Here is a 20,626-nt window from a genome sequence, read left to right on the forward strand (position 1 = left end):
CACACATAGATCCCTCTCTTGCCTCATCCATCATGCATTCCAGCAAGTCTGCTCCTACCTCTGGGACTGCAGGTCTCTCACAGTGTCTGGCTGTGGGCACGTCTCAAGGGCTGCCCAAACAGAGACCTTCTTTGAGAATTCCTGAGAGCCACACCAGTGACAATGCAGCTCTTCCACCGTCACGGGACAGAAGACGCCTCGGCTCAGCCAGCACCCTGGATTGGGACCTGAGTTTTATCAGGGCTTGCTGAAGGCAGTGTTGGCACCATGCAGCAGCAACAGGGCCGGCTCAGCTGGTGAAGCCCAGGGACATTTTGAAACACCTGCATCCAGAGCAACCAGAGCAGTGAGGTGGGGGACAGCGGCCTGCAGTGCAGGATCCTTGGGTGATATTTTAGTCCTGTGGGTGGGCCACCCTTTACATCAGGGGCAGCTCTGGGTAACAAATTATCCAATCCTTAGAGGGATATATAACTTCCAGTTAGGTAGTCTCTCCTTTCAGAGTGGAAGACTTTTACTAAGGGAAGTTGAAAGTCATTTGTTCATTGGCTTTTTAAGGAGCTCCCAGACATGTCTGTTGATTCAGTTTGTCACGTAGCATTTTGAGATGAGTTAGGGAAAGACTCTATCTTTTGCAAACTCAGAGAGTGATAAGAGTTGCAAAATTTCACCCAATTTTTCATATGATTTATGGAGTTTTCTCAAGGGTTCAAAGTTCTAATATTCAACCCAGAGTTGGAGTTCTGCCCCCAGCATTCCTGAACCCACAGACACCATTAGGATGAGAGACAGGAACTGCTGTAAAGCACAGACAAGCCACCTGCTGTCTGCCATCTCCCCTCCTTCTCTAGCCGCTAGCCACATCTGTAGTGATCACACAGGCCTGGATGCGACCCTCACCCATTCTCCAGTACCTCTCCTCCCTTGATCCCCTTCAGATAGCTCACAAAATGGAGTCCCTCCTCTGGAGGGGGTTGTCAATGTCAAACTCCCTCCCACCCCCAGCTCTCTCATCAGGTCCTCTCCCTATTTTGGTCCCAGCTCTGGGTCAGGTACCACCCCTGCATTGGGATATCCAGCGCGTCCTTGCCTACTCCCGCTGCCCTACCCCCTCCAACTCAGCCCCTTGCGGATCCCACACTGTCAGAGCCGGAAGTGTGAGGGGCGGTAACCGGAAGGCCGCCATCTTGGCTACCAAAGGCCCACAACACCGGGCCTGGCCAGTCACCCCAAGGCCCCGCTCCTCTGCCAAAGAACAAGTTCCCTCTTCTGGAGAGGAGAGGGAAGGTTCATCCCACCTTCAGCATGAGCCTGAGGATTCTTGGATAAGGATGCGGAAGCTGGCGGCAGAAGAGGGGGATTGGGAATTGGTAGCTAAAATACAAGCAGCACCGGTGCAGTACCAGATGGGGGCTAACCCTCGCTGGGAAACTTTCACACACAGAAGATTAAAGATCTTTATAAAGCAGCCAAACACCATGGGAGGGGGTCACCATATTTTAATAATTTGTTAAATGCCACCTTCACTGCACATGTTATGGTGCATCACGATCTGCTCCATTTTATGCACATCCTACTTTCTCCCACTGAAATTATTCTGTGGGAAAGAATGGGGGAAAAACTAATATAACAGCTATTAAAAGACTATGCTAGGGGAGACAGGCAGGCACACCTAACACTAGTCCATCTAGGGAGGAAGATTTCAATAAATCTCATTCAATAGACCTTCCCTGAGCTCGGTTAGAAGAGATAAAAGTGCTGCAAAGACAGCTCTCATGCAGACACCCAATGGAGAAACACCTACTCTAGATTTCACAGACATTCTCCAGGGACCTGTGGAATGCCTTCTAAAATTTATTGTCCACTTTAAACAAGCAATAGAGAAGCAAGGTGAACATCCAAAAGCCAGGAAGGTACTGCCTCCTAAACTTGCTGAAACAAATGCTAACAACACCTGTAAAGACATTTTTCCTTCGCTACCCCTTAACCCAAAGCCTACCATTGCACAAATGGTTGAGGCATGCACACTTAGGACATCCCTACACTGTCACGCCAGCCAAGCTAAGGCTACCAGTCAGGGTGTAGTAGAGGTGCTAGTAGCCTCCCAAGTTATTCTCTGACATACGCATGAAAAAGGACCTGGCTTTAAGTGTAGGGAGATGGGGCATTTTCAACACCATTGTAAAAATACAGACTATTACCGGGGACCTTCTAGCTGTCACAGCCACTGTCCTCACTGCCCCCCTCGTCCACACGCTTTCCAACACCAACAAAACCGCTGGCCTGCGGGAAACCCCACACAGACACAGAAAGGCCCCGCATGATGACACCAAACGCGAGGCCGTTCCGCCCTACTCTCCCCAACACCATGGAGAACCAGCACAGCGACCTTCTCAGATCCAGCGGGACAGCTCGATTGCTGCAGAAAACTCGACAGAAGACAGCTCTGCCCTGAAACCAAAAGGCAGCTAGTAGGGGCCTTTTCAATGCCAATCCATGATATTTATGTTCACCATATTCCAACAGGCAAATACAGGCCTGAAGAACAGGCCAGAGACATTTTGATTTTAACCAACACCAGGGAAGGGATGGAGACACTCACTCTACTACCTGAGGTACTCGCCTTGACATCTTTGCAGGAGATAACTGTCCAGGCTCTATGCTTAGACTCTCCCCTTTTCATTCCAAAAGGAACAGTTATAGCCAGAGCCTACCTCCTACTGGACATGATCACCCCACCAGCTGATCCAATGGTGATGTGGGCACAGACAACAGGCAGAAATAGACCCATTCTAAAGTGTGCTTTCTCAGGAAAAGGGAGACAGCAATGTATTTCAGGACTATTAGATACAAGAGCTGATGCCACCATAATTTCCTGCTCTGATTGGCTAAAAGAATGGCCCCTGGTTCCAGGTGCTGGGGTAATTATTAGCTACCAGGGGAGCCACTACCAGCTTCTGGAGTCACAGTAACATCTGCATGGAAGGTCCTGAGGGCACAGTTACTACAGTAAGATATTTTGTCACCCAGTCACCAATAACAATTTGAGAAGAAGACCTCTTGTCCCAAAGGGGGACAAGGCCGGCAATCCTATCAACACCTCACGATTTCTAGACGGGGCCACTGAGCAGCACGCCACACTTCAGTCAACCTGGAAGTTTAACGACCCCATATGGGTGGATCAGTGGCCCCTCCTAGGCAGAAAGTTAAAGGCCCTGCAGTCCCTCATGCAGGAGCAGCTGTCTGTGGGCCACATTGTACCATCTACTAGCCCCTGCAATGCACCTTTCATTATCATATGAAAGCCTGGCAAGGACAAGAGGCGGCTCCTGCAGGACCTCAGGAAAATCAGTGAGGTCATCAAGGACAGGGGGTTCCCTCCAGTCCAGCCTGCGCTCAGCCTCCATGTTACCTCGAGATTGCTGATGGTGCGCCATGCCATAGTTGTGGGTAGCATCTTTTGGAGTCCTCCTTTTTTTCGGATATCTTGTTCGACATTTAGGCTGTGATTGATGGAGCCTGAGCATAGGAAGAGCATTGCTTTGAAGATTGGGTGGCTTGAGATGTGAAGGAAGGCTAGTTCAGGGAGGTTTAGTCCAACTGTAATTTTATTGCACAGTTATTGGCAGAGGGTTGTTATAGATCTTAATAACTACTTTTTTGATGCCCACATGCATCCAAATGACACCCCCCTGGTTTTCAGGGGCTTTTCCGCCCCTAAACCGACAAACACCTTTACAGAGGTACCAGTGGACTGCATTGCCTCAAATCAAGAAGGGTAGCTCAACTATTTGTCAATGGCTTTGAGCCCAAATTCTCTCGCCCAGACGGAAAAAACATCCTAATGCTATAATTTTTCATTACATGGACGATACAGTCATTTGTGCAGAAGGTCAAATCATTTTGGACGCTGCAGTACAAGATGTCATAACTGTGGTACAGCAGAAAGGTTTTGAGATTGCAGCAGATAAAGTTCATGCGACAGCCCCCTGGAAGTACCTCGGGCTAAAGAGCACAGAGAGAACCATCACACCCCAAACACTGCAAATCAAGGACGCTTCCACAGACAAGCCACAATTTCATGGCCATGGCCGTGGATGTCAGGAACTTGAAGGCATGTGTTTTTTCAACCTGCTGTCACATAGGGAGTCAGTATATCAGGGCATCCAGCTGCTAAAAGATCAAGGAAACAAGATCCAGATGGAAGGCAACTATGACTGGTTCACTGGACTTTTCAAACACTGGGGGATAAAAGGCTGACTTTCATGTTTAGTTAAGACTTTGTTTAGTGTATTCATTGTGTTGGTTATTTTATCCATTATGCTAAATGCCTGCGAAACACTATGGATGAAGCCTTTTTTATAGACAACAAAAAGGGAAAGTTCTGGGGGCTGAGGGGCCAACCATTGGAGCTGTAATACCTCTGGGTAAAGTGACCAAGGTAAAAGAGAGACATCATTCTGAATGCAACGATGACGCCCATGGGCATTTGCTGGCTCATGGTGATGCAGCCCGTTTTGTTGGTATCACCCAGTTCAACTGCTATATTTTTCTTATATGTACTCACTTGAGAATGTTCTCCCCTCTCTTATACCATTTTGGACCTGGCTTACTGCAATGCTACCCCGATTTCGCCCCCCCATTTTCCCACTGTGTGTGCAGCCCCATTTTGTCTCCCTTCCTGGACCCTCTTCAGTGTAATCCACTGAAGTGTTTGCAGTTCCACACAAAGATCCCTCTCTGACCTCGTTCACTAGCAGCTTAAGCAAGCAAGCTCCCAGCTCTGGGAGTGCCGGTCGCTCAAAGCAGCTGGCTGTGGACAGGCTGAAACACAGGAACTGAGTGCACAAGGGAACCTGGCCTCTAATAAATGGCATTAATCCCACAGCACACTCAACGCAAAGCCTTGTATGTTTCTTCTTTATCGTTCTTCTCTCAGTCCTCATGCCATTTTCCCCACTTTCTCTGACTGGGTACTTGGCTTCTCTCTCTCCTGTCTGCAGGTTCAACTACACGTGTGACCCTGCAGGAAGAGCCTGACCCACAGGGAAGTGGGAGAGGACTTATGGTCAGGAACTGTAGTGACAGTACACGGAGGAATGTGATCAAACTGTAAGAGGTAGAACAGATTTGATGATGGGAAAAAGTTCTTTATTCTCAGGGTGCTTGTCCCTGACACAGGGACCAGTGCAGAGAGGCTGTGGATGCCCCATCCCCAGCAACATCCAAGGCCAGGTGGGACAGGGGCCGCAGCAACCTGCTCTGCTGGGAGCTTGCTCAGCTTGGAACCACATCATCTTGAGGGTCCCTTCCAAGCCAAACCATTCAAGGATTTGATCATTCTGCCATCTCCATCTCCCACTGCACAGCACCCCTGAAGCTTCAGTGACATCACAGCTCCAAGAGGGTTCCAGGTGGAATGTCCAGGACCTGGAAACGAGCACAGCAGACACTTCACCGGCTGCCAAGGGTCAGTTGCTGCTCACCCTGCATTCTGACACTCAGCGCTGAGCTGCTGCTGCTGCCTGGGCTTTTTCTGCCGCCGCCTCTGGAGCGCCAATCCCAGCACAATGTGCTCTGCTGTGCCCATGGAGGTAGAGTGCCATGCCAGGCAGGGGGCACCCGGCTTGGGCAGGCTGCAGCCATGTGGGAATGGATGGTGTGGGACAGGAAGCCCACTGGGAGATTGTGCTGCCCCTTGCAGGCTGCCAGAGACACTGTGGAGGAGATGGACGTGGACCAGGGGCCGGATGAGGAAGAAATGATGGAGGTGGACTCCTCCTCTACTTCCATGTCCTCCACTGTTGAGGACATGGAAGTAGACGAGGAGGACACGATCGAGGAGATGGAAGTAGATGAGGAGGATGACAACAAGGACATGGAAGTTGACGAGGAGAATGAGGAGGAGCCCATGGTCCTTGGCGGAAGATGGAGCCCCACAGGTAAGACAGGCAGATGCTTCCCACGCCCTGCCCACACACACACTGGGTCCCCTGACGCCAGGCTGGGGCTGGGCTGGATGGCCCCGCTCAGGGACACGGTGCCCGCAGGGGGTCTGGATTGTGCTGCCACAAGCACCAGCCCCGGCCTGCACTGCGCTTGCCCGGGGCCACGTCAGCCCTGCCAGCCTCGGCCCAGCCCCTGGGGCCCAGCTCCCAGCCCTGCTGGGCCCAGTGCAGGCGGCTGAGTCCAGCTCTGCTACTTCCTTTCTTCCAGGACTCATGCACATGATGGCACTGCTCCGATGCCTTTGTAAATACGTTTGAGAATTCAGAAGTTGCTTGTAAATATGTTGACTGCGTTGGAAGTTCTTTGTAAATATGTTTCAAAGATTGTTAGCCCATCAGATCCCATGTAAATATGTTCTGTACGTTATTCCTGTTGTTGTAATAATGATTGTCACAACGAAACTTCTTCTGTAAATCTGAGATTTGCCGATCTTCGGCAAATAAATACTTTTTCTTTTTAAAGCCTGACTTCTCTTGGCCATTCCTTTGGGCACGGGCAGCCTTTGCACACTTTTGGGTTCCCCTTGTTCCGCGTTCCCAGGGCTGGAGGTCCCTGGGAGTGCTGGCACGGCCACCCCGGGGCTGGGGGTCCCTGTGCACAGGGGCTCCCACTGACACCACTCCTGGCCCTGGGCACTGCTGCTCTTCCTGGCCTGGGGCACAGCGCTGTCCCCAAGAGCTCAGCTCTCACCAGCTCTCACACAGGGGGCTCTCACAGCACTGGCCCCTGAAGCCATGCCACCAAAGCAGGCAGCAAACCTTCAGCCACCCTTCCTGCTGCAGCCACAGGCACTCATGGGCCCAGAGCCACCAGTAGGCCACAGCCCTGCAAAATCCACCTGCATGCTCTCAAGGTCACCACAGCCTTGGCAACTGGGCCACCTGCATCTGGGCTGCTGCAGGGGCTGATCTTTAAGCCTTGGTGCCTCCAAAGGCCCTGGGCTCTGCTTCCCAGCCTGCTCTGCACTGCCCTGAGCCCACATTGTTCCAGAGACAAAAGTCAAGCCAGGGCATCCTCACCCTGCCTGCATTCCTGCTGCTGCCAGCGGCCACTGGCCCCTGGGCCCCACTCGGCTGACAGCTGCAGGGACAGGGCAGCCTGTGCTGGGCAGGGGGCACGGGGCTTTGGGCCCTGGGGCTGCTGCTGCTGCTGCTGCTGCTGCTGCTGCTGCTGCTGGGGGCCATGGGCCCAACAGGGCCCCGAGCTCAGCCCCTGCCCGGGCAGCTGCCCCCAAAGCCCCACACTCCCTGAGCATCCCCATCACTCCTGCCAGGGGAAAATCCCACGGGCTTCAGGAAAGAAATTCCCCATAGTGACTAAACCAAAGGGTCCAGGGGGAAAGTCAGCACCAGCTGATGTTTACAGCACCTTGACAAAGGTGGATGCAGGGCAGGTGAGATCTCCAGCGCCTCTGGCAGCGCCTGCTCTGCACGTGAGCCTTTGGGGCTGCTCCAAGTGGGACACAGCACCGGGCTCAGGCCAGCCCTCTTCCCCTCACAGCTGATCCCAAGGAGCAGGCTCAGAATGCATTTCCTGACCACTTCCTGTAGATATTTCAAAGGACTACATGTCACTGAAGGAAGTCACCTTGCACATTTAGTTTTGGTGTCATGGCATGAGAAGCTATGAAGGTGCCTCTGATTGTGCACTCAGGGCACTTCCACTGCCATCCCACAGGGATCAAAAAGGACAGGCCTCAGCTTTCAGCACTGCTGAGCTCCTCACCCAGCAATGAAATCTCAGGAAGAGGCAGGAATTATGTGCTCCAGAGATTCTGGACTCCAATAAATGGCATAAATTCCACAGGCTATCTAACCCAATGACCTGCATGTTCCTTTTTCCTCTTTCTCTCATCCCTCATGTCACTTTCCCCAAAACCTACCATTGCACAAATGGCCGAAGCATCAACCATTAGGATATCCTTACACCATGATGCCAGCCTAGCTAAGGCAACATTAGTTTGAGCAGAAGCTCAAATCATTTTGCATGTTGCAGTACAAGATGTCATCACCGCAGTACGGGAGAAAGGTTTTTAGATTGCCGCAGATAAATTCCAAAAGACAGACTCCTGGAAGTAGTTCGGCCTAAAATGCGCAGAGAGAACCATCACACTCCAAACACAGCAAATCAAGGACAACCCAAAGACTTTGCCAGAACTCCACAGGCTGCGTGGAAGCTGTTTTGATGCCGTGGCCTGAGAAGCCATGAAGTGCTCTGAAAGTGCACTCAGGGCACTTCCACTGCCATCCCAAATGGAACACAAAGGACAGGCCTCTGCTTTCAGCACTGCTGAGCTCCTCACCCAGCAATGAAGTCTCAGGAAGATGCAGGAATTGAGTGTACCAGGGAACCTGGCCTCTAATAAAAGGCATGAATCCCACAGCCCACCCAACCCAAAGCCTTGTATATCTGTACCTTTTTCTTCTTCTCTCTTCTCTCGTGTCACCTTCCCCATATTCTCTGTCCGGGAGTTTGGCTTCTCTCTCTCCTGTCTGCAGGTTCAGCCGCACGTGTGACCCTGCAGGAACAGCCTGACCTGCAAGCAAAGGTCACATTATTTCAGAGCACTGCACTGCTCCAGCCTGGGGAGGAACTGGGAACTGGAGACGTGTGCTCCTCCTTGGGAGCAGCTCCTCCCCATCCCATACAGTGAGGAGTGGGATATCTACCACTGACCTCCTCCCATGCAGCAGCACCCCTGAAGTGCTGCTTTTCCCTCTCAGAATTGCCACCCTGAGCCATCCAAGGTGTCCCTCCGCTGCCAGGCTGGCTCTGATCCACAGTGGAGGTGGAACCCTGAGCCCAGCAGACACTGATTCCCTCCCTTCTAGCCCAGGTCCTAGCAGAGCACTAAAACTCCACACCAGGAGTGGATTTGGAGGCTACATGGAGATAGGGATATTGTGTCTGATTGGGGCAGACAGAATAAAATGCAGCTGCCAAAGGGAAATCAAAGCATCCCACAGAGTACAGCCAGGTACGCTGCACATTAAGGCTGTGCTGGTGTGGAAATACTGTATTAAAAGGAATTTATGATCACTACTATCTGTCAACAAAAATACACAGAATACATTAAGCTTCAGTTTTAAATGCAGAAAAGATAGGAAATTCAGAGTGGTTTTCACCAAACACATCTCAATGGCCAGCCCAGCACTGGGGTCAAAGGGAGGCAATATTTTGTTGCTACCTCTTGATGGCATTTCTTCTTCTCCTAATGCAGGAATTCTGCCTGCCCAGGACAGCAAGGACGCAGATGAACAGCCACAGAGCTGCTCACAGATGGACAGACAGACCAAAGCTGCTCATCTTCCCCCTTCTGAGGAGGATTTCTTATTCAGCCCTTCCTTTCTCTCTTCCTTTTACCTAAAAAGATACCTGGGATAGAGTAACAGCTTGCAGGAGACAGGGAGCATCTCCTACCAAAGGGAAGTGAAGGCAAGGGTAATTATTTTGTAGAATAAATGCATGTACTCACAGACAAAAAGCTCTGGTCTTGGGAACAACTGGATTGACCCCTCCCTGTTCAAGACCAAAGAGACATTTCCCTGATCAAAGGACCTGGTCCCTCCTGTGTAAGACTGGGATGTTTGTCACAATTCAGTCAGAAACATTTCAAAGCCTGTAGTCATCCAATAGGTATAAATGCTTTTAGAAAATGCAGGAAAATCCATCTTGGAGGATTTCCTATTAAAACAAGGTTTGTATTTCTGGTAGACTCTCTTTCTCTCCATCAGTCCTGTCCACTGGAAGCTGCATTGGTTGCATATGTGAGAGGACAGGTGTGATTATCTCCCCATTTTAGGGGAGGATAGGCTACATGTTCCTCCTCCACACTTGGAATGTTTTCCATGGACAGATCCCAACCTTCTCCTGCTCCTCAAATTTGTGATACACAGGACCTTTAATCTCTGTCTATCTATGGGAGCATCCTCCCACGCTGAGAGATCGGGCTCTGCAGGAATTTGGTGCCCTCACCAATGTGTGCCCCTTGCTGGCGGTGGAGTGCTGGTCAGAAAGGAGTTTGTAGGATCTCCATGAAAAGGCCAACATCACATCTCCTGTCCCTGGCTCGGGCAACACCAGGACAGGGCTCTGCCAGCAAGGAAAACACAGCCAATGCTAACCTGCTCTAGTGGGAGACGTCCCTGCCCACGGCAGGGAGGTGGAACAAGGTCAGCTGTGAGGTCCCTTCCAGGCCAGGCTCTGAAGGATGAAACGCCATCGCGGGCTGAACGGGAGGCGGGAGGACGATCCCCTCCTCCGCAGACACAGCCAGGGCCCGGCTGGCTGCCCCCAAAGCCCAAAGCGTTCCTGACCATGCCACCAGCGCTGGGCAGGCCAGGTCACAGCCCCAGCAGTGGCTGTGGAAGCTCTGGGCTGTCACACAGCCGGGAATGGCCCCTGACAGGGAGCACAGCACAGCTCCAGCTGCATCCAGCCACAGCAGCCTGCCAGGGAGGGGAAGGAGGTGGATGGAATCCCATTGAGGGAATCACCCAAAGGGAAAGCACAGGAGCAGGCTCCAGAAGAGTGGGGGACTGGGGGGCCCAGCCCTCTATTCTCAGTGTGAGAAATGCTACTCACTTCCAAAAAATTTAAAAGGTTTATTAAAACCCTATCAAAAATAAAACAGAAGACTCAATAGAGACAATATGACAGTGCTGGGAGCAGAGGATTTTCCCCACCATGTGCTCACCCACACCAGGGAGGTTTCATCTTTTAACCCCTTAGCCCCCCCAAAGTTCTGTCCATCGACTCCTCCTTCCCTGCCCAGGGGTGGAAATCCCTTCCTGACACTGTGAATGGGGCTCAGGCGATGCCACAGGAACAAGCGACCCTCCCAAATGTCCCAAACCCAGGGCATCCCTGATAACAACACAAGGGGGTAAAACACAACTATTAAACTTCTGTTAACATTTCCCTTTTAAATGTGAGAGTCAACCATGGCATTACTCATCTGTCTAATCAGCAAGCAGAAAACAAAACCAAACCCAGGCCTGGTGCTCATGAGCTGCACCCTCAGCACAGCCAAATCCCCGAGGCTGCATCAGCCAAGGCACAAACCCTTCCTGCTCCTCCTTTGCACACTAAATGGGATATAACCAGGAGCATCCGAACCCCAGAGCAAAACTCACAGCCCTGATGTGTTTAAGCAGCTCTTGGTGTTTCAGAGATTTCCCCTCCCCACCCAGCACAGCGACCCAGGTTCATGGCACAACAGGACAAATGTGCTGCTTTAATAAATAAACCATGAAAAACATCTCTGTTTTCAACAAAAAGATTGACATTGACATTAAAAATGTTACAGCTGCTCAAGGAAGGTCTTCTGTCTTATTTAGTTTGGGGTATTTTGAAGTCAAAAGTGTGTTTGAGGGTGGGTTGGCTTGAATAATGTGATTAAAATTGCTGATTTAGACGAGTAAGTTGGAAATCTTGAATTTTAATCATGTTTCAGTATGTAGCTTCTAGACATTTCCCTTAAAAATAGTTGATTCTCTTTGATTCCTATAATTTGATACTATTTAACAACTGGGAGCACACACTGGAGCAATACATGTGTAAGCAATTACACAGCTTCACATGCTGCTAAAACAGAACCATTCGGTTAATAGCTTTTTCCCAAGAGAAATTAATTTCTTACTTATTTTTTGCATTAAGTTGCATTTGAGAAATGAAACTCAATTGAAAAAATACAAAACCACGTTTTCATTTAAGCCATTTCGTAACATTTTTTCTCCTTGACACCTCAGACAAATAAAATATGTGTATCCACAGGTAGGCACTGCATAGATGTGTTAATGAATTGTCCCTCTTTCCTGAGAGCTGCAAATCCTACAGCTGCCAGACCTCATCCCTTGCTCCTCATAAAGGGAAAGAAGAGTTTCCATTCTAGTTAATTTCCCAGCTCTAAATCAACTACCCAGTGAGCAGAAATAGCAGTGAAATCCCCTCCACAAACCTGCCAGAAGGGTTCCAGCTGTGGAGGGGGAAGCAGCAAATTCCTGCTTCCACAATTGGTTTGGAACCCTTACCAATTAAAAAATATCCCACTCTTGGGATTTTTTTAACCACAACTAAAATAAATTAAAAACAATTTAAAAAAAGATCACAGACTCACAGAATGACTTGGGTGGAAAGGAACCTTAAAGCTCATCCAGTGCTATCCCCTGCCATGGCAGGGACACCTCCCACTGTCCCAATGTCCAGCCTGGCCTTGGGCACTGCCAGGGATCCAGGGGCAGCCCCAGCTGCTCTGGGCACCTTGCCAGGGCCTGCCCACCCTCACAGGGAACAATTCCTCCCTAATATCCAGTCTGAACCTGCTCTCAGTTGGAATAGGTGTTATTGCATTGCCTTGGGATGATGGATCAGGAGAAAGCCCCAGGGTGTGAGCAGAGCTCCCAATGCCGCTGCTGGGGACGTGCCACCCACCTGCCCCTCAGTCACTCAGCTGCCTCACAGCCAAAAAGACAGTGTCCAACAGGAAAAGTACTCCCAAAGGATAAAACCCTTGTCACTGCACAAATGACAAGGCCTTTATTGGGAATAAATGTCAAAGCAGAGTGACAGCGTTTATTTTCCAAGCAGGAGACACTGATCCTGTGGCGACGCTGCAGGGATGGTGTTATTCCTGTTCCTGATTTAATCCCTTTATCAGCTGCAGAAGCACCAGGACAGGCTTTGGTCTCCCATGCCAGCTCTGACGCACTCTGCTGTTCCCACAAGCTGTCCCCACCCCTGGGTGCTGCCTCTGCAGCCCAAAGCACCTGGAGGTCCCTCTGAGCACTGGCACTCCTCCATTTGGATGCACTCTGTCCATAAAGATGCTTAAAGAGACGCCAAGGAAGACTTTAATTTATAGCCCCATTCTTTTAATCTTGGTCAGCCAGATTTTTTCAGACATCTGTTTATATCTCCTTATAATATATTGGCTGGAGCAGCAGCACCAGGCAGCAGCTCCCTCACAGGGGCTCTGCTGACATTTATAAACCAAAGCGATTTCTCTCCTGTGCTTTATGTTATCAGCTAAACCTGTCCACTTAAATTATTGCCTTGTAACCAAATCACAACTATCTGTTACTCTGCTCTGTGCACATTTCCCAGGCTCTATACCAATATCAAGCTTTGCAGAGGCTAAAAACAAGATTATAAATTAATAAACAAATGGAAAACAGGACATGCTTCCACCAGGCTCACAACTGAGGGAGGATCAGGCACATTGTGCACCGCATTAGTAAAAGCAGAGGGTTGCTGGTGGAATATGCAGCACGCAGTGATAACCAAAGAACCCCATCTCTCTTCTTCTAGAGCAACCAAATGATCACCTGTGTTTCCTCACTAAAGGAGAAAGGTCTCATCCTGGGCTCCTTTCCAGCACATCATTCTACATTCCACAGGTGGGTTTGTGTTCCAGCATGGGGACAGGGCTGAGCCCCAGCTCACTGCACAGCTACAGGCTGGCAAGTTGTACATCACACACTGACCTGCAAACCTCCCACCAAGGTTGTGCAGTAACTCACTGCACTCCTGAGAGTGGCTTCCCATCCCATCCCATCCCATCCCATCCCATCCCATCCCATCCCATCCCATCCCATCCCATCCCATCCCATCCCATCCCATCCCATCCCATCCCATCCCATCCCATCCCATCCCATCCCCACCCCTTGGACAAAGCTGCCAGCCACTGACTGCCCATCAAGAGGAGCCCAAGAGGGACAGGAGACTCTCCCCCTGCAGCACCACCCTGCCCCCTTGGCACAGGAATGTCCCCTGGGAAGGCTGAAGCAAGCAGAACAAAGGTGATCCAGCTCACTGAGGCAGATTCCTGGCTTGTCCCCAAGTGAGCATCCTTGTTTGCCATTGTAAGAGAATTCAAAATCTATCAAGGGTTTGAAAACAAGCCCCAGTTATGAGTCAGTAAGTGGCTCTGAAACTCTCAAAAATTACCTCCGTGTGTGAGCAAGCTTCAGATAACATCTACCTTCCTTTACTCTTTGTTTCTCTCCACGCAGGGAGTGAGGGAAAAGGGACTTTCTTTCTAGTACAGGCAACAAAGGAACTTGGAATCAATATGTGAATGTTCCAGCAAAACACACCGGCAGTGCTGCAGTACTGAAATAATCACACTGCCAGAGCATCCATAATAATATCTGATGGCACCACACCTTCTCCCTTAATAAAATAATGATTAAAAACCACCAGGAAACAAATCCCAGTGAGCAGCAGAGCTCCCCACAGCTGCGTCCCCAGCTCCTGGATCCACCAGTGCCAGGGCTGGGGACCTGGCTGAGGCTGGGGCATCCCGTGCTGGTGACACACAGGGACACTGTGCCTGACTTCAGCTGTGCCTGGGTGGATGGGATGTTCCACACCAGCGTGCTCAGAGGAAAGCAGAGGAGCCAGACCCAGTCTGGGGGCTCAGCTCACACCCTGACCCCAGACTCTGGTTAGAGCTGCTGAGCAAGGAAGCAGCAAAGCCTGCCTCCGTTTTTCTTTCCCTTCTTTCCTACAAAGGCAAATCTACCACTCTCCAGATTGTTTGTTACTTCAAAACAGAACATTTTTACACACAAAAGGAAGACATGTAACAGACACAGGTAAGGATGAGATGGATTACTCATGGGAAGAAGAGGCCCAGAGCCTGAATCTCATTAATATATCTTTCTTTCTTTCTTTCTTTCTTTCTTTCTTTCTTTCTTTCTTTCTTTCTTTCTTTCTTTCTTTCTTTCTTTCTTTCTTTCTTTCTTTCTTTCTTTCTTTCTTTCTTTCTTTCTTTCTTTCTTTCTTTCTTTCTTTCTTTCTTTCTTTCTTTCTTTCTTTCTTTCTTTCTTTCTTTCTTTCTTTCTTTCTTTCTTTCTTTCTTTCTTTCTTTCTTTCTTTCTTTCTTTCTTTCTTTCTTTCTTTCTTTCTTTCTTTCTTTCTTTCTTTCTTTCTTTCTTTCTTTCTTTCTTTCTTTCTTTCTTTCTTTCTTTCTTTCTTTCTTTCTTTCTTTCTTTCTTTCTTTCTTTCTTTCTTTCTTTCTTTCTTTCTTTCTTTCTTTCTTTCTTTCTTTCTTTCTTTCTTTTCTTTCTCTTTCTCTCTTTCTTTCTCTCTCTTTATCTCTTTCTCTCTCTCTTTCTTTATCTTTCTTCCTTTCTTCCTTTCTTCCCTTTCTTTCCTATCCTTTCTTTCTTTCCTTTCTTTTTCTTTCCCTTCTTCACTCAGCTATAGCCTTTTGCATTAGTTCACTGTCTGACACTCACTGCTCCTCCCAGTTAAGCGCCACTGGAAAATGTCATTAATATGCTCTGTGTCACCTCCTCCTGATAGCTGGTGGGGAGGTTTCACAGCACCAGGCCTGGAAGCTCCCCCAGCAGCTGCCCCAGCACCCCCAGCATTCCCCACCTCAGGCAGGGAGGAAGCTCAGACACCTGTGTGCACATCCCAAGTACAAACTCCTGTCACAAACTCCTCTTCCTGGGGAAGAAATGCTTTACAAATGCACTCCCTGGGCAGCTCCTCCTCCCACGGTACTGCCGGGGAGACAGAGCTGCCTGCTGAGTGCAGCATCTCCTCAGAGCAGCACCAGCCTGGGCACTGCCTCTCCACTGCTCAGGTAACCAGGGACAGCAGGGGCTCTGCAGGGGATGGGATGCAGGACGAACCCCTGGGGTGATGCACCATGCCCAGTGCCACGGTGCCACCTCTCCCAGGCGCTGCCCAGCTCGGGCTGGAGGAGCTGGGCTGCCTCTGCCTGCGAGTGACCAGCCCTGGTGCTGCCAGCCTGGTTTCATCGCTGTTCTGTCTGATCATTGCCCAGAGGGCTGACAAGGACAGAGATGTCCTTCTCTTCCTGGGGTTGCAGAGGAAACCCTAAGAGAGGAGTTCTGTCCTTACAGCATGAGCAAACAATTGGCACTGCTGCTTCCTTCTGCCTCCCAGGGCACCCAGATGGAGCAACACAGGGGTTTGGATGGTGGGTGCTGCTGCCTATTTCCCAATAAGCATCTCCTTGGAAAAGCTGCTTGGGTGAACATTCAGGGAGAGCAGCCAAGTCCACACACCACACTCACCATGGCCAGCTCAGCCACGAGAGGCAGAAGGGCCTTTTGTATGATAAATTCCTGCAAAGGCTTATTCCAGCCCGCCAAAGGGGAATCAGAGACAAAAGAGCTGGCCATGTGGTGTGCACAGGGTTAATTAGGGGTCAGTGGCCAATGGTCCAAAGGCACTGGGGTGGCACAAAGGGCAGGGCAAAGGGCACTGCCCTACAGGGGAGACGCAGAGCCAGGCACCAGGGATACCACAACCAATGAGGGAACAGGGAAAGGAGAAACTACCAGAATTTGGGACATATGGGAAAGGAACTGGGGTGGTTCATAGTGTTGTGCAAGGCTCCATGGGGAAGTTTTCTCTTGCAGCCTAGGTGGAGACTCTATAGCATATTATTCCAGGGCACAGCCCTGGGGATTGCCCTGAGGGATTCAGAGGATTCCACACCCAGACACACAGGGAGCAGGCAGGGCTGATCCCCCAGCCACAGACCTTGCAGAGGCTCTTCCAGAAAGGCCTGAAGGGAATGAATTGTTGAGAGATTGAATGAAGAGTTCAAAGCACCTCAACAAAACCAAGGAAGTCTCATGTAAGAACTTCAGTTGGCTAGTTTATCTGACAAACCTTTCTGTGACATTCCAAGCTATGTTAATAAACATCCTGGAAATCAACCTGTCAGAATGGTGATGTCTAAGTGTGACATCTTCTCCAACATCTGATTTTGTTCTGTGCTGCACTGGAGCAGGGACAGAAGCACTCTGAAATGCTTTCAAGCTTGCCAAGGGTGAATCTGTCCCCTGTCCAACATCCAGCACAGCTGCTGGCAAAAAGGCATTCCTGAGAAAGCCCCAAAGCCACCCTGTTCTGGTACATCCCAACAGCAGGTGTGCTCCTGCCCAGGCTCCTCACAGGTCCCAAAGCAGCAGCTCTGCTTTCTGCTTGAACCCCACTTGAACAGGGACAGGGAAAGAATTATGGAGTGGTTTGGTTGGAAGGGACCTTAAAGATCATCCAGTTCCAGCCCTCCTGCCACAGTGATGCCACCCCAGAAGGGCTGATCCCGTTGCAGTTTCTCATTTAGCAAGAGACAAGTGACTCACTGGTGCTTGCTGTGCTGCTGCTCTCCCATGGCTGATGCCACAGAGCTCACTGGGTGGACTCGGGGTGTTAAGGGCTCCTCATACCAGGATTACAGGGAGACAACCTCCACAGTAACCTTGGGAGAACTTTCTTGCACCCAGGGATTTTTAATGCCAACCTTGCTGCAGTAACCACATCTTTAAGCACCATCCATCAGCCTTCAGGTCAAACACTTTTTAGGCTGAAAAGGGTTTTAGAGCCACTCTTTTGTCACAGTGCTGAGAGGTCTTCTCTGTAATTTGTTCCCCTCAGCAAATAGACTGAAAACGTTTTTAAAATGATGCCAGAATCCAATCCCTCCTCCCGTGATTCAATCCACAGCTAGCAGAGAACAAAGCCTCACAAGGAAGGGGCTCTCCACTAAGTAACCCTTGATTAGAGATGTGAAAGCACCATTCCATTTGGACACTGGGCTGGACGGCGCTCACAACTGGCCCTTTTCCCTGAGCCAGGGCTCTCCTGTGGCACTGGGATTTATGTTCTCCCAGCTGATCAGTGGGTGCTGAGTGCTCTGAATGCTGCTATTCAAACAGAGGCACCCCATGAGGCTGGGCTGGGCTCTCTCCTCACACCGCCTGCCCAATCCACTTGGCTTCTCCTGCAGCTCCTGCAGCAAGGGGGAAGGAGGAGCAGGTGAACCCCTGGGACAGGCAGGGCCGTGGGGACAGGCAGGGCCTGGCAGTGCCAGAGCAGGTCCCTGTGACTGCCACCCACCCTCCATGGCAGGCAAGGTGACGATGATGATGGTGGTGGCACACCAGGGGCCCAGCCTCATGCCCAGAGCTGAGCCTGCTGAACACACACCAAACCTCATCCCTCCCGTGCAGGGGAGCCACAAGGACAGGAGGGGTGTCTGTCACACACAGGGCACAGCGTGGCCCTCCCATGAGGTGCCTGGGCCCCCTGGGAAGTCTGGAAGTGATGGAATTGAAGGTGGAGGCCAGCGAGGAGCCTGGGGAGGAGGGATCTCAGGGAAGGAGGGGTGACAGGAGGGCTCCAGGGGGAAATACAGGGCCTCTGATGGGGGCACTGCTGCAGCATCTGCTGATGTACCTGCTGCTGCTGCTGCTGCTGCAGGAGGGAAATGCTTCCTGTGGCAAAGAGCTCATCCAACAAGTGCTCCATTCTCCACCTCCCTGCTGGGAGGGCTGCTCTGCCTTCAGTGCAACAGCAGCAAACACACCAGGAAAAAATAACCACAGGGCAGGAAGAAGAAGGGGTGTCCTTTTGTAGAGTGGGCACAACCTGTTTTCACTTTGCCAGCAAAGCCTTCTCCCCAGCTTCAAGGCAGGCACTGCAGTGAGTTACCACAGCCCTGGGTGCAGCAGGAGCCATGTGCTCAGGATTTAATACAAGGCACTTGATTTATTTTTTCTTCTGATACTGGGCTTGAAGTCTGTGAACTGCAGCAGTTTAGAGAGTTTAATCCCACAAAGGTCCAAGCAGAAGAAACAGAGAGCCCAAAGGTATCCAGCCACACTGATATTTCATCTCTCAAATGGCACACCAGGCTGCAGAGACACTGCAGTGACCTTTGTCTCACCACGTCCCCAAGTCAACATCCATGAGAAGCTTACTTACAAATGCCAGTTTTAATCCCTTTCCAACTCCCTACAATATTTATCCCCAAGCCAATGCTACAATCCATTCAATGATTGTCATTCCTCAGGTCTATTTGTCACTCCAGAAAGCCCATCTGGGATGCTGAAGGCTTGGCTACGTTCAGAGAAGATCAATGCAGGATGTAGGCAGAGAAGAACAAGGCAGCTGACCAGGAGAATTGAGAACCTGACAAAAGGAACTGAGGATGATATTAATTTTGTGGGATTTTAGGCATTTAATACCTTTTGAGAGAGGCTTCTTTACTATGATGGAGGTTAGCACCTCCAGAACATCATCAACCATCGTATCTCCCACATGTGTCACTCTCAGAGAGCCTCTCCTCCTCTCTCAGCGACTCAGGAGAGGGCCACCAAAGAACCTGGCGATGTGGAGGCACAGAAAGGACACAATAGGGAGGGATAATCCATCAGGACCAACACCAGTGTGAGAATCAGGAGGTTTAAAACAGCCCTGGTTAATCTGATGTTGGAAACAAGGAGTTACAGGCTAAAAGGGCTCAACTTGAGGAGGGTAAAGGAGCTAAAAAGGAAACTATTTTCCAGGGGAGGGCTGGGAAGCTCAAGAAGGGGATTCATGACCAGGCCTCAGCCCTCTCTGTTCCTGTCCTCAGCTTCTGAGTCTGTAGCTCAGTACTGAAATTGCAAGGATGAGACACGCACAACACAAACTCCCTTCTCCCAGCTCCAGCTCGCAGTGGGAGCGTTTCAGGACACGCTGTGCCGCTGTCAGGGCGTGCAGCTGACTGCCTTGGATCCCCTCTGTGCTCGATGGGTGTCAGCTGCCTCCCCTCACCCAGGCCCCAGCCCTGTCCCAGCAGTGGTGCCCCCCAAGCCGGAGCATCCCGGGGCCGAGGGCTCCGCGGGGCTTGGCCAGCACTGCCCGGGCCAGCCTGGAGGTGCTGCTCCCACCCCTGGCTGCCAGACCAGCAGGAGGGATGGGCAGAGCTGCCTGCCAGCCCTGCTGCCAAGGCAGAGTGAGAACAAATTTGGATAATAAAAGCTGGAATAAGGAGATGCCTTGGAGAGGGCGCTGGAATAGCGCTTTGCGAAGCTTCAATTTAAAGCCTTGTTTCTACAGCTAACGCAGCCGTAAGGGACATTAGCCTAATTTCTGTCAAGAGAACTTGCCAACACTGCAGTATTTAAGACAGACACTAAAGATGTGTTTTATCTCACAGATAGATCACTGGGAAAGGAAGGAGCTGTGCCACACTTGGTTCACAGGAAAATAAATTGACATTCTCCCTGGGCGTAATTCATGGATGCTGTTTTATAACACCACATGCACGAGCAGCCTCCCATTTTATCAGTGTGCAGCTGAGATGGGTGCCAAATCCACTAGAAAGTGGGGTTAGATACAGGAACCCACAGGGACATGCTTCAAATGGGCACCCAAGGACACAGAGCTGGGCATTTTCCAGCCACAGAGTATCTGAAACATTGGGCAATGTCCTGAAGGGTCAGGTTCTTCTACTGAAGGTGCTCACCAGCTGAGCCATAGTTGGTGGGGGGGCTTTCAGGGCCAAGGGGAGAAAACTGGGGATAGAAGAAAAGAACTGTCTTGGCTTCCTCAGGACCAGCAGCAGGAACTCACCTGGCCTGGTTTTTAGAGATGCTCCATTGTGAGTCAATAGAAAGCAAAGAAAAGAGAGGCTGTACCCTGAAGCTTCAGGAGAAAAGTGTTGCAAGCTCCTGCTCCCATCATACCCCACTCTGAGGAACTAAAACATTCCCAGGAGTCCGAGTATATTAAGGCTGGCATGGCTCCACATGTCCCACGTGCGAGCCTTGGAGCTGGGTTTGAGACATGCCCAAGATAATGC

The 20,626-nt window shown here is 50.5% G+C and overlaps 1 protein-coding gene across 1 annotated transcript in view; it reads right to left on the reverse strand.

Moving 5' to 3' along the window:
* LOC134434581 (nucleotide exchange factor SIL1-like) overlaps positions 1–20,626 on the reverse strand; it is a 93,392-nt gene that overhangs the window by 56,677 nt on the left and 16,089 nt on the right. Inside the window, exon 3 of the mRNA XM_063183240.1 lies at positions 8,425–8,545. Within this exon, the coding sequence (XP_063039310.1) occupies positions 8,425–8,545 (121 nt within the window). The remainder of the gene's footprint in view (positions 1–8,424; positions 8,546–20,626) is intronic.

This window comes from Melospiza melodia, unplaced genomic scaffold, assembly GCF_035770615.1.
Source record: "Melospiza melodia melodia isolate bMelMel2 unplaced genomic scaffold, bMelMel2.pri scaffold_44, whole genome shotgun sequence".
Classification (NCBI taxonomy): Eukaryota; Metazoa; Chordata; class Aves; order Passeriformes; family Passerellidae; genus Melospiza; species Melospiza melodia.